The sequence below is a fragment of the Alternaria ventricosa genome (assembly GCF_023758065.1).
Source record: "Alternaria ventricosa strain BMP 2768 chromosome Unknown scaffold_27, whole genome shotgun sequence".
NCBI lineage: Eukaryota > Fungi > Ascomycota > Dothideomycetes > Pleosporales > Pleosporaceae > Alternaria > Alternaria ventricosa.
The window spans coordinates 203156-228931 of NW_026055707.1; the positions used below are offsets into that span (position 1 = coordinate 203156).

Consider the following 25776-nt stretch of genomic DNA (forward strand, 5'->3'; position numbering starts at 1 on the left):
CTATCCTCTAATACCGCCAAACAGCCATTAGTGCCCTGATGAGTTCCTACGTTACTCAGACACCTGTGCAGATCTCTTCTTCGGTCTCCAGTTTCGGCACATGGAAGAACACAACGCCTCGTCTGCCAGTCCGTTTCTGCATCTCGAGTAGACTGATGTAGTAATTGAAACCACACACATACGAGCCAACATCATCGCTGAGCCTTACGTCGACAACTTGTCTTGATTTCTCCTTTCCTTTCCTCTTCGGAAGGCCGATGGAGGAACAGCTGGAGGACGTGAGGAATACACGGGCCTTTACGGACACTAAAGCCAGTCACCAACACGTGGACTGAAGCTGACATTGTGAAATCGTCAGTTATCTGAACAAGATGCTTTTTCGAGTCGGCACAAAGTATCAACTACCAGAGATCTCTGGCATTTGCTTGTCTGGTTCATCGTAGATTTGCATGCTTCGCGCTCGTGCGTATAGTGAGCATAAGACGGCCGAACTGGCAGCCGAGCTCTTCGCACCATGTGTTCATGCAATCCGTTGAGATATTTGCAGCTTTCTGACCACTGCAAGTCTTCAGTGGTTGCATTAGCACCGCGTTGATCCGAGTGCGGTCATCTGCGGTTGGATTGCGGGTGGACGATTCGACTACGCTGGTCGAGCGACGCGTATGAAGCGCATTTGAATATCACAAGATGGCTTTACGCGTCATGAGGTTCAACGCGTCCATGGGAAATCTTGTACGCGTAAAGACTTGAAGAGGTAGGGCGCTGATGGTGTTGCGCGAAGTTGGTGTTGGAAGGGTGAAGCGGTGGCGCGGTCGGGGATGACATGGGTTCCCCACGTCAGACATGCAAGGTCCGGTAGCGGTGCACTTTGATTTCGAAGAACGCAGCCCTCGCAAAAAGTGTACTCCCGGTTTGACTCATACCCACAACCTCTCAGACATAATGCGCTGAGTTCGATACTCGCCCTCATCAATTGTAATTCCTTGCAGTCTTACTTCCCGCGTTCAGCAGCTGGCGGCTCTTTGTGCAAGTCTGACTCGCACCGCCCACCATGGCGAGCAACGGCGTCAATGTCGCGCAGGGTGAGCCCACCAAGGTGACAATCCTGGGCAAAGACTCGATAGTCGTCGACTACGGCATCTGGCAGAACTACATCGCCCAGGACCTGCTTACCAATATTCCCTCGTCGACGTACGTCCTCATCACCGACACCAACATCGGCCCTCTGTACACGCCCACATTCGAGCGCGCCTTCGCGTCGGCCGCATCTTCGCTTCCGTCCTCCCCACGCCTCCTCACCTACCAAATCGCGCCCGGCGAGACGTCCAAGTCGCGGAATACCAAGGCAGCCGTAGAAGACTGGCTGTTGTCGCAAGGATGCGTGCGCGACACCGTCATAATAGCACTGGGTGGAGGCGTCATTGGGGACATGATCGGCTATGTCGCAGCGACGTACATGCGCGGCATCAAGTTCGTCAATGTGCCTACCACATTGCTGGCCATGGTCGACTCGAGCATAGGCGGCAAGACGGCCATTGACGTGCCCGCGGGCAAGAACTTGGTCGGCGCCTTCTGGCAGCCCGAGAGGATATACATTGATTTGCAGTTCCTCGAGTCACTGCCCAAGAGGGAGGTCGTTAACGGCATGGCAGAGGTGGTCAAGACGGCGGCAATCTGGAACGAGGAGGAATTCACAACACTCGAGGGCAATGCAGACGCCATCCTGGCTGCGATTGACCAAAAGCCCGTCAACGGTCGCAAGAACTTCGACAAGATCGCCAGCATACTGAAGCGCATCGTGCTGGGCTCAGTACGCGTCAAGGCCGAAGTCGTCTCGGCGGACGAGCGCGAAGGCGGCCTGCGCAATCTGCTCAACTTCGGACACTCGATCGGACACGCTTACGAAGCCATCCTCACACCCCAGATCCTCCACGGAGAGTGCGTCGCGATAGGAATGGTCAAGGAGGCCGAGCTGGCCAGATACCTGGGTGTACTGGATCCCTCCGCAGTCGCGCGCTTGACAAAGTGCATCGCGAGCTACGGACTGCCTACATCGCTAGCGGACAAGACGGTGCGGAAGAGGTCGGCCAACAAGCATTGCCCCGTAGACGAGCTTATCAAGATTATGGCTGTGGACAAGAAGAACGCTGGCAAGACTAAGAAGATCGTGCTTTTGTCCGGCATTGGCAGGACGCACGAAAAGAAGGCCAGCTCCGTCGAGGATCGCGATATCAGAATCGCCCTGTCGCCGAGCATATCTGTTCATCCCGGTATCCCCTCCGACTTGAACGTGACATGCAGACCTCCTGGATCCAAGAGTATCTCCAATCGAGTCCTCGTACTTGCTGCGCTTGGAACTGGTTCGTGTCGCATCACCAACCTGCTGCACTCTGACGACACACAAGTCATGCTAGACGCGCTGGCAAAGATGCAGGGCGCTAGTTTCGCGTGGGAGAATGACGGCAAGGAGCTAGTCGTCACCGGCAATGGCGGAAACCTCAAAGCGTCGAACAACGAACTCTACCTCGGAAACGCTGGCACTGCAGCGCGTTTCTTGACTTCTGTGACCGCCTTGTGCCAGCCCACCGAGGGCGTGACATCCACAGTAGTCACCGGCAATGCGCGTATGAAGGAACGACCCATTGGCCCACTGGTCAAATCACTCCGCACCATGGGCGTCGAGATTGACTACCAAGAGAATGAAGGCAGCTTACCGCTGCGAATCTCTGCATGCGGTGGCTTTGGTCCGGATTCCTTCACGGGCCAGATTGAGCTTACTGCCAACGTGTCGTCGCAATACGTATCTTCCATCCTCTTGAGCGCGCCATACTCCAAGAAGCCTGTAACGCTGCGCCTGGTTGGTGGCAAAGTCATCTCCCAGCCATACATCGATATGACCATCGCCATGATGGCTTCCTTTGGCGTGCAGGTTGAGAGATCACAAGACGATCCTAACACCTACCACATTCCCAACAAGCCCTACACGAACCCCTCCGAATATGAGGTGGAAAGCGATGCTAGCTCTGCTACCTACCCTCTCGCGATTGCGGCTATAACAGGTACGACGTGCACAGTGCCCAACATCGGCTCGAGCTCCCTGCAAGGTGATGCGCGATTCGCTGTTGAGGTTCTAAAACCTATGGGCTGCAAGGTTGAACAGTCCGAGACCTCTACAACGGTCACAGGCCCTCCTCGCGGGGAATTGAAAGCCGTCAAGGAGATCGATATGGAGCCCATGACCGATGCTTTCCTCACAGCATCCGTGTTGGCCGCAGTAGCATCATCGAATGGTAGCACAACCACCACCCGCATCTATGGTATCGCAAACCAGCGTGTCAAGGAATGCAACCGCATCCAAGCCATGGAAGACGAGCTCGCCAAGTTTGGTGTCACCTGCAGACAATTTGACGATGGTATTGAAGTCGATGGAAAAGCTTACGAGCTCGAAGCTCCAAAGGTCGGTATCCACTGCTACGATGATCATCGCGTCGCCATGAGTTTTGCTGTGCTGTCATTAGTAGCCCCAGCTCCCGTTCTTATCCTCGAAAAGGAATGTACTGGAAAGACATGGCCTGGATACTGGGACTCCCTGAGCCAAATCTTCAAGACCGAGCTTTCAGGCGTTGAGCTACCGCCACGGCCGAATGCGCACAAGGCAGCGTCGAAGACTGAACAGAAGTCAATCTTCATCATCGGAATGCGCGGCGCCGGCAAGACGACCGCTGGCGGATGGGCAGCACGTGCGCTCGGACGTCCCTTCATTGATCTGGATACTGCACTCGAAGAACATGTTGGCATGTCAATACCTGAACTCATCAAAACACAGGGGTGGGAGGGCTTCCGGAACGAGGAGCTGAAGCTTCTGGCCCAAACTGTCAAGGAGAAGCCTAATGGGCATGTCTTCGCTTGTGGTGGTGGGATTGTCGAGACACCTGAAGCTCGCAAGATTCTCGTGGACTACCAGAAGAGTGGCGGTATAGTATTACTCGTCACGCGTGATATCAACAAGGTAGTCGCCTTCTTACAGATCGATAAGACACGGCCAGCGTACGTAGACGACATCATGGGCGTATGGCTGCGGAGGAAGGACTGGTACACAGAGTGCAGTAACTACCGCTTCCACAGTCAAGTTCCAGGATCTGGTGGGCTCGCTCAGACGCAAGGAGAGATCGCCCGTTTCCTGAACACAATCACTGGAAAGGCCACTACTTTGAAGGGACTCAAGAAGAGGAAGCACACTTTCTTCGTCTGCCTGTCTGCACCCCGACTTGAGCCTTGCATCAAGACACTACCAGAAATAGTGGTTGGATCGGATGCTGTTGAACTCAGAGTTGACCTATTGGAAGACCCCAACGGCCAAGAAGGACTGCCAACACCAGAGTTCGTGATCGAGCAACTGACAATACTGCGGACTGTAACATCGATACCCATCATATTTACCTTGCGAACAAAAGCACAAGGCGGAAGATTCCCAGACCAGGCATACGATGAGGCCCTCGTGCTTTACCGGACAGCATTAAGACTTGGTTGTGACTTTGTAGATCTGGAGATGACCATGCCAGAAGACATCCTGCGCGAGGTTTCCGACACTCGCGGATACTCCGAGATCATCGCTAGCCATCACGATCCCAAAGGCGAGCTCAACTGGAGAAACGGCTCGTGGATGCAGTACTACAACCGGGCGTTGCAGTACGGTACTGTCATTAAACTCGTGGGTGTCGCCAAGTCGCTCGAAGACAACTATGCGCTTGCAGAGTTCAAGAGCTGGGCGAATACGGCGCATCCCGTCCCCCTGATCGCCATTAACATGGGCGAGCACGGCAAGCTGAGCAGGATACTTAACGGCTTCATGACACCCGTCTCGCACCCCCTCCTGCCCTCTGCTACCGCACCAGGTCAACTATCTGCGGGAGATATTCGGCGAGGCTTGTCGTTGATGGGCGAGATTTCGACGAAGAAGTTCTTCATCTTCGGCTCACCAGTCGCACAAAGCCCTAGCCCGCGTCTCCACAACAAGCTGTTCGGTGAGACTGGGCTCCCGCACGTCTACGGCCGCCATGAGACTACGGATGCGAGCTCAATCAAGGACATCATCCGCTCGCCAGACTTCGGTGGAGCCAGTGTGACAATCCCGCTGAAGCAGGACGTCGTACCTCTCCTCGACGGTTTAGGCCCAGAAGTCGACGTCATCGGTGCCCTCAACACCATCGTTCCCGAGAGCTCCATCGATGAATCCAGTGGTGAAGAGGTCGTCCGTCTAATCGGTCGCAACACCGACTATCTAGGCATGATACTCATCCTCCGCAACGCCGGCGCCCAAGGCAGCGGTTCTGCCCTCGTCATCGGCGGCGGCGGTACGAGTCGCGCTGCCATCTACGCACTCAAGGAAATGGGCTACGGACCAATCTACCTCCTCGGCCGCAACCCCTCGAAGATGGAAACACTCAAGAACGCCTTCTCAGCAGAATACAACCTACACGTCATCGGCTCCCCAGAAGAAGTCCAATCTATGGAAAGCACGCCACAGGTTGCTATCGGAACCATCCCCGCGGACCAGCCCATCGACGTCGCCATCCGCGAAACGCTTTGCACTTTGTTCGAGAAGGGCAAGGCGAGCGTGAAGGACGTGGAGCCAGGTCCAGAAAGAATACTGTTGGAGATGGCGTACAAGCCCCCGGTAACAGCGCTGATTCAGCTTGCGATGGACAACGGATGGAAGACTGTTAATGGTCTGGAGGTTTTGGTCGGACAGGGTGTGCATCAGTTTGAGTACTGGACTGGTGTCAAGCCGCTGTATGCGGTTGCTAGGGTGAGTTTGGCTGTGTGAATCATGATTAGGATGAAGCTAACGTTACGCAGGATGCTGTGATCAACCAAACCGACTAGACGGGGAAGAAGTTTCCATCGGTGGGGGATATGGGTGTTTTGGTCGTTCTTATGAGCTTAGTGTAGATGAAAAGCACGACATATCATCATGTCATCTATCTGTCGCAATGCCCAGAATATGTTGATGTAATTGTGATAGTCAGGTTCAGGTGAACGCCGTTACATGTTGAGCTGACTGTAGTGGTAAGTGATGCCGCATTGGCGCACGGATGTCTTCACGTGGCGCTCTAGTCCTTGATCATCCTAGCGTCTGACATCATCCTGCGGTCCCGTTGGTTGAATAGCAGCACCCTGTCTCTGCTTTCTGCCAGCGCGGACATCAAGAAATACTTGTATACGGACTACGCCCGTCGTATTATTCAGATCCAACACAGCCCAGAACCTTTGAATGCCAAGTATATCCTTCGCAGGAGCCAAAAAACGCAAGACGCGTCATTCCGGTTACACCTTTACAAAAGCACGTCAAGAACCCGGAATCACTATGCTGGGCCCAACCGAGAGCGGACTCTTGCGCCTTGTCGATGAACTCCTCCTCAACATCATCGATCATGTTGAGGGCCAGGAAGCTCTTTGCAGTCTTGCCGCAACGTGCACGCGGTTCCAAGGCCTTGTCGAACCCTACATTTGGCGCAAACTAGTGGTCTTGTCGGGAGGACACGCGCAAAGGATTGCCACGGCACTGGACAGCCGGGATAATCGGACAGACTATATCCAGGACCTGGCTATTCGCTACAAAGATGAATATCGCGAGGGGATCGAGGATCTGAACCACTATCTGGGTTTGATGGGTAGGCTGCGCCATCTGCATGTCGAGACTCCTTGCCCGAACAACTTGGAATGGCAAAACGGCATCTTCTTCGACGGATACTCAAGGATTGATTACAACAACTTGCTTGCGGCATCAGTGTATCCACGCGCGGGCATACCGATGACGTTGCCGATGCTACAGTCGTGTAAGTCAAATGTTTCATGACAATGAGCCTAACTAATGAAACATAGTAACGCTCCACGCGCATGGTTCGGGAGACAACAAGTTCAGATTAGGTCGCGCAGTTGCGATGTTTAAGCACCCAACTCTACGAAATATCACGTTGTCGTGTTTGAACTTTGACGGAGATCTCCAAATCTCTGAATCAGAGAAGAAGACAACATCCCTTCAGTCTCTGACGCTTATCGAATGCAACGTCAGTGTTCCGTTCCTAGACAATGTGCTGGGTCTACCCAAAGCTCTCAAGGAGTTGTCGATAGGAGAGCGATTGCACGTCTTCCAGGAATGCCAACCATCCATGGATCCTGAACAACGCACATCCTCATCTCGATTTCTAGTCGCACTACAGAAACAAGCACATTCATTGCAGCGCTTGACACATTGCGGTGGCCACGTTGGCTATCTGACCTCGCGCGAAACCGATCCCGAAGGCGCCGAAAAGCTCCGCTCTCTCGTCGAGCTAGAATACCTCGAGCTAGGTTTTGAATCACACCTCTACTACTACCTACGACAAAGCGGCTTCCCGCCATCCCTCAAGTCTCTAAAGATGCTCGACTCCGCCATCTCCATCAACTCAGGCCACGACCTGCGCTCGCTCTCCGACATCGCCTTCCGCTCCCTCACCTCACTCGTAGACGTCTGTCTCCCAAGAACACTCGCAGACGACTTCATACTGCACCTCAAATTCTCCGACCACTCCTTCTTCCGCCTCTTCGAAATCGTGGACGCGACAGAACAAGCTCACCTCCTCAGCGCCCTTTTCTTCGACCGTGCGGCCACCTACAAAATCGCCACCATGCTAAAGTCATACAGCACAAACGCCCACTTCATTGTTTCGCGGGAAATGTTTCCGTCGGGCAAGTCGTTCATCCCACCGTATATGGAGGGCGAGGAGCTGCCCGTCGAGGAATTGATGTACACCAGCGACGACTTCTGGCGCTTCAACGGCATCAACTACCGTATTATGGATGATGAGAATTGGAGGGATGAGCTCAAGAAGGGGAAGAAGCTGGTTGTTTGTAAGCGGTGTCGGAGTAGGGGGTTGGGCGTGGATGAGTGTAGGAGTTTGGGTGATGGGTCGGCGTGTATTCCTTGTAAGGGTACGGGGCTGGGGGTGTGTGAGTGGGAGAGGGATGAGAGTGGGGAGTTGGTTAGTGCGGGTGATGTGAAGGTGGAGTAGTTTTGGGTGGTGTGGCGAGTTGGCTTTGTAGAAAAGAAGAACTAGATTGTCACGGGCGCTGCCTAGATATGTGATGATGATGACGGGTGGCTGATCAAGGTTGGTTGGTTACCGGGACCTACCATGCGCGTAGCAGGGAAGAAGAAGAAGAAGACGGATGAACGTGGTCGGTGTAGAATTTCAATAGCTGTCATACATTAACTTTCTACTCATCTACATAAATTTCCGTGTTACACCACCTATCCCTCAAATCCCATCCCAAAACTTACAATATAAACGCCACACACAACACCAGAACTTGACAAAAGAAAGACAGAAGACCGAAATAACGCCTCTAACCGCCACCAGTCGTCCCCATTACTCCTGCAGCAACCCTACAAATCCTTACACCTCCTCCTCTTCCTCCAAAACCTGCACAACACCCCCATTCATCGACTTCGCATCCAGCAAATCTCTCAGCCGATTCCCACCAGGCGTAAACTCCATCCCACGTCTCGCGTCCTCTGCAATCTTCCTATCGATCGCTTGATCCAGACTACTTACGATGGCCTTGCTCGGTGTACGCGTTGCGTTGCGGTCCAGGACGGGTATGCGGCGGTTTACTGGGGTCTTGGCCGCGGTTATGGGTTGGCGGAGGTTGTTGTTGACGGCAGCGGCGTTGCGAGGCGCTGGGGCTGGGGTCTTTGGGGCTGGTGTTTTTGGAGCTGGCGCGCTGGGCTTAGATCTGGGTGTTGACGGAGCGCCGGGCTTTGTCGAAAGAGGTATTGATTTGACGTCTTTGGCAGGAGGGAGGGCTTTTGAAGTCCTGGTCGTCGCAGGTATCTTGGCGGGCGTGAGGATCTTTGCAGGTGAACCGTCTGGTGTAGTAGACTCGTCCGCCTGGCCTCCTGCCTGTATCTTCGCTGGCGTGTTCTTAGCTGCGACCGTCGGACGATTGATCTGCGCCTTCTTCCGATCCTCGTCGTGCCAATTAGCAAGTCGGTCAGCAATGTCTCCCGCGCTGGCGAACTCTTGTTCACACGGTCGCGGACCGACCGAAGGGACTTGAGTGGCTGTAGTGGAGGGGACTACAGGTTTGCGGATCGGAACAGGTCTAGTGTTGACCGGAGCAGTTGGTACGTTTGGTAGACGCTCTTTCAATGCTGCGACGGCCTTGCTATGACCCGAGGCATTGGAAAGCGGCTTCGACCCAGCTTGAGGGACAGACTGTGTTCGCATCCTGGGCTTAGCGGCGTTCACTGATGGTATGCGGCTGTGTGGGGAGCTAAGTGTTGTTGTGCTTGGAGGTGCCACGGACTTGGCCGGAGTCGCTGGGGTCTTGCGAGGTGTGCTAGTGACTGCACTCGACTTGCCTGTTGCTGACACTGTGGTCTTTGATCGAGGGCGAGATCTTTCGGGAACCGCAGTCTTCGTCGCACCCGTACGCTGAGTGTTCTCCTTCTTAGCTGCAAGAAGACGGTCTCTCGTTGCTTGTGCTGAGGTAGGAGCACTAGATTTCAATCGTGGTATACCTGGCGTTCCAGAGACCTTCAACGATGCTAGTGAGTTGCTAGTACCTCTTACTCCATTCGCTTGTACGGTCGCAATCGATGGGTTGTCGGAGTTGGCTCTACTGAGGGTTTTTGGTGTTCCAACAACACCTGGGCTTCTGATATCTTGCTGGCCTCTAACGAAGTAGTCGTTCGACATAGCAGGTAGCTCGTTCAGATTGAGCGGACCGCAAAAGGCTGGATCAACAACGCCTGCCGAGCGGCGCATCGTCGCTTCCAAGTTGGCCATATCCTTTTGCATCTTCAAAAGGACGCTTGGATCAGTCCCCACCCGCCTCTGATGGCTTGCAGGCAGGGGCTTTAAAGAAGCAGTCTCCATATCTTGCCACTTGACCTGGTGTTCTTGCTGCGACGGCTCTTTCTGAAGGGTCTTCGATCTCCGCTTTGGGAAGAGAAGCGGGCGGTGTGGTGGGGCTGGCACCTCGCGAGTCGCGTTCAGGGCGTTGAAGGACCCCAGACTGGCTGCACGTAACGGAAGTGCAGGTCGCGGTTCGCTTGACACGTCCGCAGTATGATCTGTGGTAACCGAAGAGGAAAGAGCTGCCGTAATTGATCCAGACGACGATGACTCAATCTGGTTACTCTTATCCTGTTCTGGGTCGACTGACGCTGGTTCATATAGGCTCAAAGACCCTCTCTTGCTAACATCGGAAGCAGGGTCTGCATTGTTCCTCATGGTCGTACCATTGGCCGACATCCGCAGGAAAGAAGGCGACTCTCCCAGCTTGAGCTTCTCAGAGGCCTTACGCAGGGGTGTTGGTATGGGAGAGATCATGTCGTGGTTGTAGGCGGCTCCCCAGTCACGCGTGCTGGTAGTGTTGCTAATAAGGCTTGCCATGAGGTGTCCGATGTTTTCTGGGCACTTGTTCGCTGGTGGCGCATGCCTCGTGGCTTCGTGGTGCGGGGTCGGATCAGTGGCAGTCGCGACCAAGTTTGCTGGAGCGTGCTCGTTTTTCAGGTCCACAAGACGTTCGGGTGGCATTCGGAGTGTCTCCTCTGGCCCTGATAGGAGTTCCCTCGCCAGGCGTGCAGATGTCTTGAGCGGATCTACAGGTGAGTCGTCTTGTTCGATCGAGCGCTTGATGGGACTTCCAGGTCGATTACTTCCAGGTGTCTTGAGCAAGCCTTTTCTCTTCGGAGTGACAGTAGCTATTTTGGCAGGACTCTTCTTCACTGCGCTGTGATTCTTTCGCGGGCTGGGCGTTGTTCGAACAGGAGTTCGTGGATCCGTATCTTGCTTGTGCATCCTCGCCCGCGTCGGCGTACCAAACAACGGCCTGGCAGGGCTCTGCTTGGTCGTCTCATCACGCTTGAGCGGGCTGCGCGTCGCCCTCGTGGGTGTACTCACTGCATTCTCTTTCGTCGGGCTCGCCTTCTTCAACGGGCTAGGCGTCCTCGTCCTCGTGGGCGTGTCTTCTCCCTTTGGCGTCCGGCTCTTGCTTGTCGTTCCGCTCTTCTTTGGCGTGATCTTATTGGGGGGCAGTTCAATTGAGAAATAGAACGCGCCCTGGCCAACTTCGAGCTTCATCGGCGATGGTTGTGTCCTCTTGGGAGTATGGCGAACTACGACTGGGCTGTCGCGCGCCTTCTCGAAAGATTTCTGGCTCTCCATGGGCGGACGCGACGGTGTCGCAGGCGGCATCGAGACTGCTCGCAGAAAGCGTCGGTGCAATGGAGTAGAGTCGGGAGTCGAGGGACTGCCGTGCTTTTTAGGCGACGGAAACGTTGTGGTAATGGTGGCTGTAGATCCAGCGTTATCATTTGGTTCAGAGGCTGGCGTGGTGGTCGGGCTCGCACTGTAGGTCCTAGCGGCTTTAGTCGGGTTAGTCCCGGTAGCAGCATCAGTGAACGCCTCCATCATGTGATCCCGTCTAGGATGAGACGGCCAGCAACTGTCGAGGAGATCAAGAAGGCCCAATACAGAGCCGCTAAAGTGAATGCACGGTATGCAAGCTTTAGGAACTCAACAAGACAGTCGCGACAAATGTTTTGCAATCAGCTGTGTAACAAACAAACATCAGATCGTCCCGCATATGCATACTGCCGTGAGACATGCAAGAGACTGGTTTCTTTTTGAGGATTTGGGTCTCATCGGAAATTAGCGTAAACCCAGTTCATCAAAAGCAACGTGCTCCGGGAACATGTGGAGACGACATGGCACGAGCTCCTGGCCAAAAAAAGATGCCTCGCGCCCTCGCGCCTCACTGGCAGAGGAAGACATGCACAGGCGCAATTGAGTTTGTGAATAGTTCATTCCTGCCCAAGAGTAAGCAGAACTCCGTCTACGTGGTCAGGTCTAGGTATCACGCTGTTACCGAGTGATCCAGTGCAAGGAATATCCCGCGCGACTATTCAACACTTCTGTACATCTATAGCTTTTCCTTCAAGCTCGACTTTAATCTCCTCTCGACAGCATCGAGGTATTCATTGGTGGTGACCCAAGACGCCCGGTCCTTCTTTCCACACGCAAGGGCCAGATCCTTAGTCATGATCTTGTCGATATCCACAGTGTCCACGCAAGCCTTCTCGAGCTGCTCGGCAAAAACAACGAGCTCAGGTGTGTTGTCCAGCTCACCGCGCTTGGCCAGACCTTGTGTCCAGGCGTAGATGGAGGCGATGGGGTTGGTGGAGGTCTCGTTGCCCTTTTGGTGTTCGCGGAAATGGCGGGTGACGGTACCGTGCGCGGCTTCGGCTTCGAAAGTCTTGCCGTCAGGGGTGATGAGGGTCGAGGTCATGAGGCCGAGGGAGCCGAAACCTTGGGCGACGATGTCGGACTGGACGTCTCCGTCGTAGTCTGGGAATGTGAGCGAAGTCAGAATATTGGTAGGATAGATACGCACTCTTCATGGCGATAATGTAGCCACCCTCGCTCTTGATCATCTGGGCGACCATGTCGTCAATGAGGCGGTGCTCGTACCAGATCTTGGCAGCCTCAAACTCCTTCTTGTACTGGCTGTCGTAGATGGCCTGGAAGACATCCTTGAACTTGCCGTCGTATGCCTTGAGAATGGTGTTCTTGGTGCTCATGTACAGCGGCAGCTTCTTGTCGAGCGCCATCTTGAAGGAAGCGTGTGCGAAGCCGGAGATGGATTCGGTGGTGTTGTACTGGGTTTGCGCGACGCCGCCCTCCGCTGGGAAGTCGTAGACCTTGATGACCTCAGGCTTGCCGCCCTTGGGTGTGAAGACCATCTCGAGTGTGCCCTCGCCAGGGATAACGCGGTCCTTCGCGCGGTACTGGTCACCGAAAGCGTGGCGGCCGATGATGATGGGCTGCTTCCAGCCAGGCACGAGTCGGGGAATGGTGGGGATGACGATGGGCGCGCGGAAAACGGTTCCTCCTCTAGAATATGCTGTCAGCGATGCTTCTCCCCTCGCTCCAGTGTGCGCCATACAGGTGGTTGCGAATGGTGCCGTTTGGCGACAGCCACATCTTCTTGAGCTTGAACTCCTCGACGCGCTGCTCATCGGGGGTGATGGTTGCGCACTTGACACCGACAGAGTACTTCTTGATAGCCTCGGCGGCATCGAGCGTTACTTGGTCGTTGGTCTCGTCGCGGTAGGGCAAACCCAGGTCGTAGTACTTGAGGTCGATGTCGAGGTATGGGTGGATGAACTTGTCCTTGATGACCTGCCAGATGATCCGGGTCATCTCATCGCCGTCGAGCTCGACCACGGGGTTCTTGACCTGGATCTTCTTGATACCCTGCGAGGACGCCATCCTGTACTGTCCAATCTGAGTGTATAGGCTGGGTGCTGGTGTTGGGGCGCTGTTTGCGGATGTTCGTCGCGGGCTCGAAAACTGGGCCGATCTCGCAGCAGTGTGGGAAGCTAGGCAGCGCGTCGCAAAGGAGCACGTCTTTGGGCGGGGGAGTCGTGCGATGGACGTCGCAGCGCGGAAAGCGGCGGGCGCAGTAGTCGCAGGCCTCATGGCGAATGGGTGGTGTGGTATAACCTCGGAAAGACAAATCCAAGGGAGTCCAGAGGGAGTTTCTTCGCTACCGGCCGCGGTCCCGATTGCGCAATGCGGCGAAGATACTCGGCTGATAGGATAGAGTCGCTAGCGGGGTAACGAAAGCCGAGGATTTCTCTCTCTTTAATCTTGGAATACTGAACATGGCCCAGACCAGCGAGCAGCACGTCGCTCGGTGGAACGGCTAATACCCCATAGGCGCATTGGCGGCAGATATTCCTTCGTGGGCTGTCATGCGCGAGCTCTCATCCCACAACGCGGGGCACGCCTGTCATATGACGCGAGCCCGCGCTTGACGTATTGGCGTGGTCATGGCACGACATGGCTTCTGCAATGACACTTGATCGACGGCGGATGTTTGCGGTTGGGCGGTGCAAGTTCAGGACCGACGCAGTATGGGGCATGAGGTGGTATATGTAAGTTCCTTCCCTGCATTCGGATCCCCTCAAAACAACACGCGCGCGTCGCGGCTGCCGGATCCGCTCCGACTCGACGCGCCCACGACTTCTGTCATTGGCCGGCTGAGCAGATTTACTTTTGCTACAAGACGTGGCGTTGATCGCGCTGCCTGACTGGATCGAGCACTCCGACACCGCAAAAGAGATGGAATTGAATGTGACAATCGTCGATGTTATTAGGTTGGACGCATACACTCCTTCAAAGCAGCCAAGACCATCTAGATCTAAGACCGGTTATCGCGTCTGTCTACCAGCCAAAGGTCTAATTATCCTCAATCCTCCCATATATTCCGACTCGCTCTCCCTAGCTCTCACAGCTTCGCGAAGATCTTGTGTAGACGCATGACGTTACTTCCTTCGTCGCGTCTGTCGACCTGATCCAAGATGACTATTGATCCGACCATTGCATCTTGCACTGGAGTGGCCACCGGTTGGGAAACAAATGCGACAATGCAAACCTCGCCGTTTTCACACAGGAAAACATGGATTTTACTAATGAACATGTTGCCCAGATCTGCCTTGTGTTGAACCAGCATGTACCCAAAGCCTTGTACGTTCGGGGTTCCTGTCCATGAGTTAGCCGAGATACTCCTCCAGGATAAGACGGTCGTCTCAAGTGAGCCTTGGGGTTATGCTCTACTGCAATGGAGACGACACAGCCCCGATTACGCTACGAGATACCTGAACCCCTCTAAGATGGGTGCAACTTACCCAAGATAGCACGGAAATCCCATGTGCCGGCTAGAAAACCGTCTCCAGGCCACCTCTTCATTGCCTGGTTATTATCCCTGAAAATCCTCTCGCACACTGATAACGTCTGTGTGTTCACGATCCCAAGCGATAAGAAATACCGAAGATTGTTAACAGGACGATTATTCGCCTCGGCCATGGCCTTCCATTTTATCCAGCCAACATCGGAGAATTGGTGGAGTTTTGGCATATCTTCTGGTTTTAGCGGCGGCTCTCGCTCCTTGCCTGCCATATCTGGGCCTTTGCGACTTATGGCAATGATAACACCATCTTGCAGATTCATAGTCATAGTGTAATCAGCGTCCGAAGCCCGGTATTCTTTTCCGTCGACCTCGTAAGTTTGCTTATCAACACTGATATCTGCAGTGGGGTCTTGGTGCACTATAATGGTGAGACGATTGGGACCCTCTTGGGCATCTGTCTTCCAAGGAAGCTCAAGGCCCTTCAGTGCCACATCAGCTCCCCACCACATGCTGCTGAGGTCATCGTAAGCTTGCGATATCTTGGGACCGTCATGCCATCCCCAGTCTCGGAGGTCTTTAGGTGTTTGAAAGGGAGATTGTGCGGTCATGCGGGGAGGTGCATATTGAGCGCCGGCCTCGCTATTGGAGTGCTGCATCGACCATTCCAGGGCGCATCCTTTTTGCTTGCAATGATCGTAATACGCGTCGGGCGCTGGAGTCACTGTTACGTCTGATGGTGAATCCGAGTCGTCAGGGTCATCGTAATCGTCGGGGTCATCGTAATCGTCGGGGTCATCGTAATCGTCGGGGTCACCGGCAACAAGGATCTTATCAAGTCCACCCGGGAGCGTAAAATTGACAGCGAGAAGGTCGTTGTTTGGGCAACTAGAGTCTGAGTCAACTACAGCGACATGTAATCAAACAGATGTGGTACTTGATAGAAGGACGTAACCAGAACAACAACTCGACTAGAGGCACGATACCTACCTTTGACAAACCTCGCCTGCGACAGCAACGATGAGGGTTACTAACACGAGGAGCCCCGGTATCCGCATGTTTTGGAATAGTCAATGGGATAGCGGAAACAAGAAACAACGGTTGAGAAGTGAGAGACGTATAGATTTGGTGCCCACATTGAGCATAGGTCAGTGCTCGGCAGCGCCTACTAGTTCCTTCACTGGAGGTAAAGTGAGGGAGCTGGAGTATAGATAACGAGGCGGTTTGTCCCCGACTTATCCGCTTCTGTCGCGCTGAACGTGCAATGGCCCACTCCAGCCATGAACACTCTCTACTTTCACAACCAGTGGGAAACCTTTGATCACTTGGTCGCTTTCTTCATCTCACAACCAACACATCAGCTATGAGACACGCCCCCGAGGATGGCAGTGGTACTTACAAACGCGACAACGCTGCTTTCACTAGCCACAAGAACCTGTGACTCTAGTCGGACTCCTACATCGAGTTCAACGAAGGCACTGCGTCGCCCGCCACCAGGATGTAGCTCTCAACCTTTCAATTCTGCGAGATCTGGCAAGCGCGGAAGACCATGGGCAAGAGTTGGAAATGTTACACACTAGCTTGTATCTGGCGAATATCATGTCTTGACACCAACGGAGGAGCTTGACGACTACTACGAACTGTTCACCTCCTCGCTTCCAACGCTTTTGTCAATCCATCTGAGCGCGCTTCATCAGTCTAAGCAAGGTCCACATTTTGATGTAGTGTGAGAGCTACAGCGACACGATCGTACGCGCGACATACCTCTAAGCTACCGCGATACACACCGCTTCTACCGAATCACGACATACCAAAGCTGATCAAAGCTCTATAACATCAGCATGTCCACTCCGCATTACCTAAAGACAAGCAGTAACAGAGAGCCGCCCCAACTGTCAGACCTCACGCCCTAGTCCTCTCCCGATCACGGGAGCTAGCTCAAGAAAGACTGCGCGGTTTCTCCCCCGCCCACCTAGCCTCCGCGCTCCTCTTCTCTCTTTTCACTTTCACGGTGAACCAGACCCTGGATCTAGCACCTCTCTAGCGGCAGTAGCCTAAATCCCCGTGCACACTATCCCCATTGCTACCACACTCCATGACCAAAACATGTGACCCTCTCCAGCAATCAAATTCCCTCTCTCCTCCCCTCTTATTCGCCCTCCCTGACCGCCCAAAGACCACCGCAAAGTCCAAACGAAAAAGAACGAAAAAGATATGACCCGCCCCAAAGGCACTCCAAACAAGCACCCCCGACCATCCAAACCCAAGCCAGTCAAGCAACCCCGACCCATAACGCCCAAGAAACCACGCACATACGGCCCCAAACCCATCCCGGGACCCAACGGCAACAAGCTAAAACAAGCGCAATACTTCCGGTTCGCAAAAAATGATGTAGCCATCTACCACTACCGCGCCTCCTTCATCTCAGTCCCCAGATTACGCTCCCTGCTCGACCGCCCATCCCACGGCTTCGTCTGCGCGCTCCGATCCGACGACCCGTTCCGCAAGAAACCCGTTCCGGCTGGCGATGAAATCCCACCGGGGTGTCTCGAAGTCGGCTATCTGGCTGATGTCTTCCAGCTCGGTGGCTCGGCGCTAGGTTTCCGGACGGGGGATAATGTGGTAGAGTGGCTGTGTTTTGATCGCGATATCAAGGCTAGTATTCTGGATAACCTCGATATCGACACGCCGACGGCAACCGGGGGAATGCTGTTTGAGCATGTCGCTGATATAGGGAGATCGCCGACGACGAGTAAATGCAGTAGGAGGTTGGTTTGGACGGAGCATAGAGATTGGTATGATGCTTTGGAGAGGGCGGGCAGGATTCCGATGAGGGTTGGGGTGCGTTGGACGGGGTTTGGGGAGAGGTTGCGGGAGGATCATTTGAGGAGGTGGGTTGCTGCGGGTGGGACGCTGGATGCTGAGGGGGAGGTTGTAAGGGATGGGATGCTGTCCACTGAGATGGGAGTCGTGCGCGGTCAGCAGGATCAAGAAGTTGGTGGAACACTGGTCACTGAGGCGGAGGCCCTGCGCGATGACAGAGCAGAGACCATCACGCAGGCTCATCCGCGCGACACCGATAGCCCAGAGACGATCGGTCGGCGCACGCCTGTGTTCCGCGATGAACCTGCGAATCAGCACTTCGTGTCGCCGCAGTCTTCCAGGTCGAAGAACTCGCGCTCGTCAAGCACATCTGTGCTCAGCAACCGGAGTACAAACATGCGACAGAAGTTACCTCTTTCAGCAACGCCCAAGAAGTCGCAACGGGAGCTACTGTTAGAAGGTAAGTATGTTTGATTCGTTTCCATTTGGACCAGGGTTTGGAGGGACGCGATCGTAGCGGAGGTATTGCATCGGATCTTCTGGCGTTCTTGAACAATGATACCCCGGGCTTGCTCAGCTAGCAATCCATTAATGTGTAATTACGAAGAAACTCCCCAACGATCACAGCCCAACTGGGCAGGAACAATAAGTATCACCATTGTGGTTTTGGTAACGCGCTGTAGCTGTTTGCATGATGTACCGGCAGCTCTATGTTACCTGTGGATGATCAAAAGTATTTTGAACCACCGCACCAATCTAGGAAAAAGCTGAACACCGTGGAGCCTACGTTGACGTCAGGTCACCTACTTTGCAGGTTCTTGTCTTGATGTAGTCCGCAGGCCTGTTTAGGGTTTTTCGTGTATGAGGTGATAGGATAGACAACGCGTGGTTGTCGGGCTTGCGGAGAGTACGTCGTAGCAGTCTGGCTAGGGTCGGGGGCGTTCAGGCGTTACAGCTGTGACCTCGAAGGTCATGCTGAGGACACCTGCGTTATATCGATATCGTGGTACGTGTACTTGGGAGGAGTCTGATAGTATTGCGTAGTCCAGTCTTTGGGTTATCGGAACGTCTTTGTCGAGTGCTCGAGCGCGACCGTATGCGGCAAACGTTGATAGTATGTATTCTTTCGTCCAAGCCTTTCCTGGACACGAAGACGATGTAGTGTAGATGAAAGTCTAGATTAGCGAGTGTTGACGCATCGCGTTCAGTATTTTAGATTCAGCTGGACCTTGTCAGCGTATAAGTTGAAGCAGACCTTCCATATGCGTCCTCTTTCTTGGATTCGATGAAAACACAGAACCAAAGCCAGATCCTTCGAGGGGTGGATCAGAGGAGGGCTTCCAGCCGACTGTCAAGAGATTCGTGAGGCTCACAACTTCGGCTCCGCAATAAGCAAAGTCCAAGGGAGGAAGTGGGCCGCTTCGCCAACTCAAAGGATCGGCACTTGGAGTGCACGAGCTTCTGACACAACTTCTATTGGTCGCCTTGCTTCTCGAAAATCCCATTTACTCATGTCATTCACGCATGCCGTGTTGACTGGTGTTACCGAACGCCGCGCAACCGGCAGAGTACATCGTGGTGGCCGTCCCGGCTTAGGGCGTAATCGGATCGGCAAGCAGGGTTACGACTTCGGAAATTACGAAGCCTCACTTTCTGACAGAACCATTTGTGAAGGGGCGTTTATGGAAGAGTCTGGTAAAACTAGAGCAGGTACTGGGTCTTAGCAAGACCTGCATATGATGCGCTGCATGCATTTTGCCGCGATCAACAACGGCGAACGCGCATTGACAAGGACGGTTGACGTGGCACGCGAGATCCACGGTTCGTGCTCGGAATGCCGCTCGTGGCGAATTTGTGATTGCACTTTGCTGAAGATGTTGCAGGCCGCATGTACGGATTGCGATCAACCAAGGGCAAATAGTGTTTCTCGTCAGTTCGTTCGGCTGTGTTCCGCCTCCACTACTAAGAGCGTGAAGCCTTGCGCTTATTGCGCTCGATCTTTGTCCGTCAATGAGAGAGCCATCGTATCCAACCACCGGATGAAGCGTGTGCTGTTCACAGGATTTTGCCGTTGTGGGCTCGGTCGCGGTGTGATGGTGGTGGCGTGGGACCATGGAATGAAGCTGACGCGAGTAACTGACACAGAACAGCAATCTGTAGAAGGGATTTCCCTGTGGAAGTATCTGAGTGGCCACATATAGTAATCGTTAGCAGAATTCATGCCAATTGTCTCACACGTAGTCCCGCTGACCCATGCTCCGGTTCTACTCTTTGAACAGGGCAGACAAGGGCTGAAGGCAGCTTACTAGTCTGTGGCGAGTGGGGGTTTGGACGGTATCTTTCTTTGGGCGCATCGCCTATCGGGTCTCAATCAGGGTGTGCTAGACTCCATAGGCATGGAAGACGTCACAGAACGCATTGCCTGATACCCTCCCATCTCCAGTGTGCCAGTCGTCCGTCGCCGTTGCCCATTCGAAGAGCCATCGCTCTGCAAAGTGACAGCCCTGTGACAGTCGTGAATTTTGTCAGGACACGTCTGCCGAATTGCTAGCTGACCCTAGGGACACGATGTTGTCGAGATTGTCGCCCCGAATGATCACAACCGGGCTGAGCCTTGTCAATGTCCGGTGAACAAGGCCTTATACATGTCAAAAGCTATACGAGATCGGAGAACAGTCGTATGATAGAGCAGAGTGGCAGCGGGGCGACTTCTCGGGCTTATGATTTCGGCCGCTTTAACGAACAGTCGTTTTTGAAAGAGTTGCTCTCTGCCGGAAGTGGTAGCCGTACCTTGCTTGTCAGATCCTACCTACGATCATCCGTCCCTGAAATGCGCTTTCTCGTCAACACTAGGTGCATTACTTCCAAGCCGCTCAGATCCCCTGCATTGCTACTGTATAGTCACGGTAGGTACGCTCTCTGGTCTTGCGTTAGTTGCGGAGTACCTCGGGTTGCGCCATCTTCCGCTGTCTTCCAGTAAGGCCGGTAAGTAGGAACCGCCGACTGAATATGGCGTGATCACGCATTCGATGTGCCCGGGGTTCCTCGTAGCCCGCGAAATGGCCGCCACCAGGTTCTCCCTCCAAACTCATAATGCCTCACAACATCCACTGCGTCGTGTCGTCTCATCCGTGACATCATGACGTAAGGCGACAATTTCGGTGAGACCTTGACACCGGATGCAAGGTGAGGTGGCGTAGGAGGCGACTGCATGATTGATTCTGCGGGGTAGTCCGGTGCATAAGGTGCTGTAGGTACAGCATGCTGGCTACGTCGATGGAATGCTTGTTGTGATGGAACCTAAACGCTCGGACGTTGGGCATTGGGCACATGTTCGTGAAGTCGCACACGTGTACACGACTCATGCGGCCATTGCAAGAGCCGAGACCGCCGTTAGGATGCAACTCCGGTGGTGATCCTGTATCTTCGAGCAATGATGCGCGTTCCGTTGAGATTTGTTGGCCGCAAGAGATGATCTATGCCGAAGGGAACAGAACGCATGAACACCTCAGACGAACAGCTTCACAATCGAAGCGATAGCAAGAGGTGTTGCTGAACACTCTCTTCTTGCCATTGGCACCACATGCCGTAATCTATCACCTTTCCCGGTAGTGTCGAAGTAGATCATCAATGACAAGCGGGGTAAACCAGGCTCGCCTCACAGTGAGATGGAGTCGCCAGATGGTGTTGGCGCTTAGTCCGTCTGCTGTGGAAGGAGTCCAAGTGCTTGGGTGCCGTTGTTGCGTCAACCAAGGTACATGATGGTGGATACTATAGGGTCTCGGCTCGGCTCTTGGGATATTCGAAACCTGGAACATCCCCGGAGCTGGATGCATTCATACCCATAGCAGCGCGTGCGGAAGGGATCTCCTGGATGCGATCGCGCCTTCGCTTAACAGATCTAGCGGTGAAGCCACGCTGGCCGAATTTAGACACCGCGACACTGTTTTCCTTCTGCTGTGCGATTACCGTGGGGCGACTGGGTGTCACCCATCGTGGAAGTTGAGCCGGGGTATGATCGGCGTCGAGGTTTCTCCGCTAGAAACCTTTGGCGCCAAGTTCATCGCATCTGGAAGAACAGGTTGAGCCCGCTGGCTTGGAACTGCAAGAGGGTGTGGGAGTATCACATATCGCAAACTCCTTTGGAACGTTTGGTGGCGAAGAGATCGTCTTTAAGCATCCGTAGTTGTCGCGAGAGACCATCCATCTGCAGACGTGGCAGCTGCGTTGGCCGCTCCAGCAATTAGCGCCGAGGTGCGAAGCATAACGAAACCGCAATAGTCCTCCAAGAGTAAGAGATATACCAGAAAATGCAGTGGGAATTCCGTGAGTGGTCAATTGCAAAGGGTGCTGCAAGACCCGGTCTTAGTCGCTGCCCAATGGCGGTGATTGGGCTTTCGAGGCGAACAATGAGGCGGACGCGTCCACGCCCAACGGGGGACTTGGTCGCAGCCGATGCATCGCATCCTCATCCGGACTGGAACCGGTGTAGATAGAGTGTATGCAACCGATTCCCCAGTCGCAAGGCTGCGAGTCAGATGTATAAGTCCCCAGCGCGCCCAACCTTACCATCATCCCCAGCCCGCGAACATCGAGTCCAGCCAACATTGCAATACCCTGCCGACGTGACCATCCCAAACCATCATCATGGCTGTGCCCAACTCGTACTTCGTGCCAGGCTTCGGCATCTCAAGAGCCGTTATTCAGAACGAGATACGCTATCATTGCGGCCCGGATGCGATTGTTCGGCCCTACACCTTCCAGGTACTTTGCAATGGTGGTGGTTGAGTATAGCAGAACGCTAATTGTGTTGACAGGGACGCGACGGATTTCTGATCACCACCATCGGACCACCGCTGACCAAGGTAGCTCAAGCGTATCATTACTTGGCGTATGAAGGCTGACTTGATAGGCACAAATCGATGACCTAAAGATGTCTTCCTTGGAATACGAGGAGAAGCAGTCTCGCATCGCCGACGAATCCCACGTCTTCGTAAACGCGCCCATCCCAATAAATCAACGCATAAGACGAAGTACATGATCGCGGCGCAAAAGACAGCCTTGATTTCACTTCGTGCCATGGTCTAGGAGTCCGAAGAGCATGCGCCCTATACCCACGTTTCCGTTTAATACGTTCAACCTCTTTCTCGTCAAGTATCTTTTAGCGTGCATTTATCCCTGGGCGGACCGACTGATGAGTTATGGTATACGGACCATTATGATGTCTCGAGGTTTCGAGTCGGCGTTTCGGTTTTGTGGGAAGGATAATTTGGCTACCACGTTGTTGTTGACAATACGTGAGATGTGTTTCGCTTTAATGCAGAAAAGAATGTCTGTTCCTTCACGACTTTGCTCAAACTTGAGGTCTTTTCACCACGTGCAGCTCTTCTTCAACGTGACAACCTGGATCTGACGTCTCCAATTATGCTGCGTGTAAGGATAACATTGTCTGCTCCTGGATGTGGTTTCCATGGTAAGCCCCGGAGGTGTTTCAGGGGGTTTGTTGCTTTCCTCGGCTGGACGTCAGCCTCCCTCTCGTTGCATTTTCAGGCGGCCAGGGCTACGGAAGTCGATGAGCGGACGCGAACGAAGAGTGCCTGCCTCAGCACTCGGGCGCCTGCCCCATGATGTATTCACAGGGCAACTTGGCGAGATGCACCTGAACAGCTGGACTGGTGCCACGTCGCTGATGGAATTTGACGTGTATACATACGTAGCGACGAGAACAAGGGCACGACAAGCGTCGAGGAGTTGTTGAGTTGTGACGATGAGGCGGAGCCTGAGCCAGCTCCAGGACGCAGGGACGAGTGGCGTGTGATTGGCCCGCATGTAAGCGAGCCAGAGGCTGGGTGAAGTGTCGTCACAGCTCAAATGATGCAGCAGTCGTCACATCGCGATTTGAAACAGCGCATAGGTGAGTGAGAGTGACATTGGCATGGCCAAAATAGAGTTCATGGTTGAGCGTTGGCCGTGTGATTGAACCGCTTCCTCTCCGACATTCGACCTGACTTGTAATCTGGACAAAGCTGCTGTCTTCAAGCGGAGATTCAACGTAGTCAATCCGAAGGCTTATACCAGCGGTAAATCGGTGAAGCACTTGTGAAGCTGCAATGCGCTGTCGGTCTGTAGTTGGAGTCTGACCAAAGGCCAATTGATACTTTGGTTTTCTGAAATGCTCTTAACCCCTAGAGGACTAGTGCGCTTCTGAGGGATGAGAGTCGATAAATTTTCACCCGTCTTTCATGCTCTCCTCTAACACATCTCTATGTCCATGAGTGTGCAAAGTTTAAAGCAGTCACTGCATGTAAACTGGGTGTGCCGTCAGATGCGTCTCCCTAGTCGTGCTGTCGGCCCCCACCCGAACCCCGCTTCCCCGCTCAGCCATGCGCAAGCTGGCTTCAGCATCTCCTAATATATACGCTCAGATTTCTTTGCTCTCCATCAATCAGCAAAACAGCAAATTTAAGGCACTTTGGCGTACGTTTGATCCGGTCTGTCTGCTCAACGCTTACTAATCAAAATTTCAGGGAGTGGTTAACGCGCTGGCCTGCTAGTCCTTCACAGGAAAGTTAGCCAGTTCCTTCGGGAGCGTGTGTTCGAATCACACAGGTGTCGCATGAACCAATTTTTTGCCGTTTCATTCGAGCCGAATGCACTGTTTTTGCTACCAGCAGGATCTAATGCGCCCTCTATGATATGATGTAATGCTTGATCGAATCTTCCTTTTGCACGTGTATGGCTCGACGCGCTTACTTCCAATTATACTCTCGATATATCTACCAACTACATCATACTACACATGTCAGCCCCTTGGCTTTTGGCGCCCTTCTCAGTCGTGGTCTTCGCACTCGTCTTTGCGACGTCTTCCAGCACCTGCCTACATAGCTCCCCTGTCACGGCGCTGCACTCAGCATAGTGGTCGCACAGCATCCTCTGCGCCGCCTGCAGACCCTCGTGTGGCATGACACTCGGCCCCTTGCCCTTCTTATCTGGGCCATGCTCCGCTAACGTCCATTGTTTCCTCAGGTCTCGCTTCAAGCCTAGGACCATCACAGGCAGGTTCTCGTCGTAGTTGAAGTGCTTGTTCACGATCGGCAACCATGTCGAGGCTAGAGAGTCGAGGGATGCGCGCGAGGAGATGTCGTAGCAGAGGATCACAAATTGCGGGTGCAGGAGAGTGTAGTTCTGAGGCGACGCAGTGTCAAAGAACTGCAGCCTGTACGGCCGGCCATAGAGCGAGATGTCGAAGGCATAGGGCTGGTCTATGTCGCGTAGCTTGGGTAGCTCATACGGTGGAAGTTCATCGCCCTGAGGCTGTACGCCGAGCGACAGGCGACTGCAAATACGTCAGTAATGGTAGCAAGACGTCAATCGACATCAACTGTCACGCGAACCGCGCGCGCCGAACTCACGATAAGAACGTCGACTTCCCGACTTCTGAATCGCCCAACAGCAGGACGTTGACCTCTGGAGTTAGAGGGCTGTAATCCATCGCGAGTTCTGGTGGCCTCGCAGGCGCAATCGGATATCAAGCCGGTTCCATGTTTGCTTTTGATAGTCGATGAAGGAGATGACGAACACATCTGGGCGCGGAGATAGGCGTTAGCTGCGCAGTGTCTTGGCAACAAGCGCGAACGCGTCCTGGAGACAGTCATCACTCGAACTCCTCACCCATTGCACATCTCAATTCGTGGTCGCCAACATGCAACAGACATCCTCGCTCGGCCTGACAGGATATCGCCATGCGACAACATGTAAATCGTTCTTCGCGCCATCCTAGCGTGTATCAAGTGCAGCCCTGCGCATTCTCCAGCTCTTCCTACATGTCTCACCCCAGAGACACTATACATCCACTCGGCTGTGGGGAACACAGAGCTTGATTTTGACAGCCTCGGGGCGATGCTTATCTGCAACTCACTCACGATCCTGTAGCAACAACCGCCGGTGCCTTGCTAACCCACATTCATCAGTCTTGGCAACGCCTTCGACACCATGGACCAGGAGTCTGGATCCTTTAGAGCATTTTCGCATTCGTTGGCCCACCACCAGCGCCATCATCCGGGTTAGAGTACATTTCGTGTGGCCATAGCAGAAGATAACAGTTCGGACCTGCTTAGAATCGTAGGGCAGGTACGCCAGCCAAGTACGCTTGCTGTCTTGGAGTCTTGGAGAACCGCCTCCCCATTACCGGATGAGGAAGCTGGAAGCAAC

The 25776-nt window shown here is 53.9% G+C and overlaps 7 protein-coding genes across 7 annotated transcripts; 3 read left to right on the forward strand and 4 right to left on the reverse strand.

The window, feature by feature from the left end:
* Window positions 1–1051: 1051 nt before the first annotated feature.
* Window positions 1052–5886, forward strand: J4E93_010187 (uncharacterized protein; the record flags this gene model as incomplete). The annotated part of the gene is made up of 2 exons (XM_049348072.1): window positions 1052–5809; window positions 5860–5886. 2 exons carry the CDS (start codon window positions 1052–1054, stop codon window positions 5884–5886), a joined length of 4785 nt encoding a protein of 1594 aa, XP_049194805.1.
* Window positions 5887–6274: 388 nt separating this feature from the next.
* J4E93_010188 (uncharacterized protein) lies at window positions 6275–8054 on the forward strand (the record flags this gene model as incomplete). The annotated part of the gene is made up of 2 exons (XM_049348073.1): window positions 6275–6839; window positions 6886–8054. The coding sequence occupies 2 exons, from the start codon at window positions 6275–6277 to the stop codon at window positions 8052–8054; spliced, it is 1734 nt and encodes a 577-aa protein (XP_049194806.1).
* Window positions 8055–8438: 384 nt separating this feature from the next.
* Window positions 8439–11216, reverse strand: J4E93_010189 (uncharacterized protein; the record flags this gene model as incomplete). The annotated part of the gene is made up of 1 exon (XM_049348074.1): window positions 8439–11216. One exon carries the CDS (start codon window positions 11214–11216, stop codon window positions 8439–8441), a length of 2778 nt encoding a protein of 925 aa, XP_049194807.1.
* Window positions 11217–11973: 757 nt separating this feature from the next.
* Window positions 11974–13532, reverse strand: J4E93_010190 (uncharacterized protein; the record flags this gene model as incomplete). The annotated part of the gene is made up of 3 exons (XM_049348075.1): window positions 11974–12398; window positions 12445–12944; window positions 12997–13532. 3 exons carry the CDS (start codon window positions 13530–13532, stop codon window positions 11974–11976), a joined length of 1461 nt encoding a protein of 486 aa, XP_049194808.1.
* An 811-nt stretch (window positions 13533–14343) lies between these two features.
* On the reverse strand, window positions 14344–15800 carry J4E93_010191 (uncharacterized protein; the record flags this gene model as incomplete). Its single annotated transcript, XM_049348076.1, has 3 exons — window positions 14344–14597; window positions 14744–15630; window positions 15733–15800. 3 exons carry the CDS (start codon window positions 15798–15800, stop codon window positions 14344–14346), a joined length of 1209 nt encoding a protein of 402 aa, XP_049194809.1.
* Window positions 15801–22212: 6412 nt separating this feature from the next.
* On the forward strand, window positions 22213–22606 carry J4E93_010192 (uncharacterized protein; the record flags this gene model as incomplete). Its single annotated transcript, XM_049348077.1, has 3 exons — window positions 22213–22329; window positions 22383–22430; window positions 22478–22606. 3 exons carry the CDS (start codon window positions 22213–22215, stop codon window positions 22604–22606), a joined length of 294 nt encoding a protein of 97 aa, XP_049194810.1.
* A 1742-nt stretch (window positions 22607–24348) lies between these two features.
* On the reverse strand, window positions 24349–25057 carry J4E93_010193 (uncharacterized protein; the record flags this gene model as incomplete). The annotated part of the gene is made up of 2 exons (XM_049348078.1): window positions 24349–24901; window positions 24978–25057. 2 exons carry the CDS (start codon window positions 25055–25057, stop codon window positions 24349–24351), a joined length of 633 nt encoding a protein of 210 aa, XP_049194811.1.
* Window positions 25058–25776: the final 719 nt, after the last annotated feature.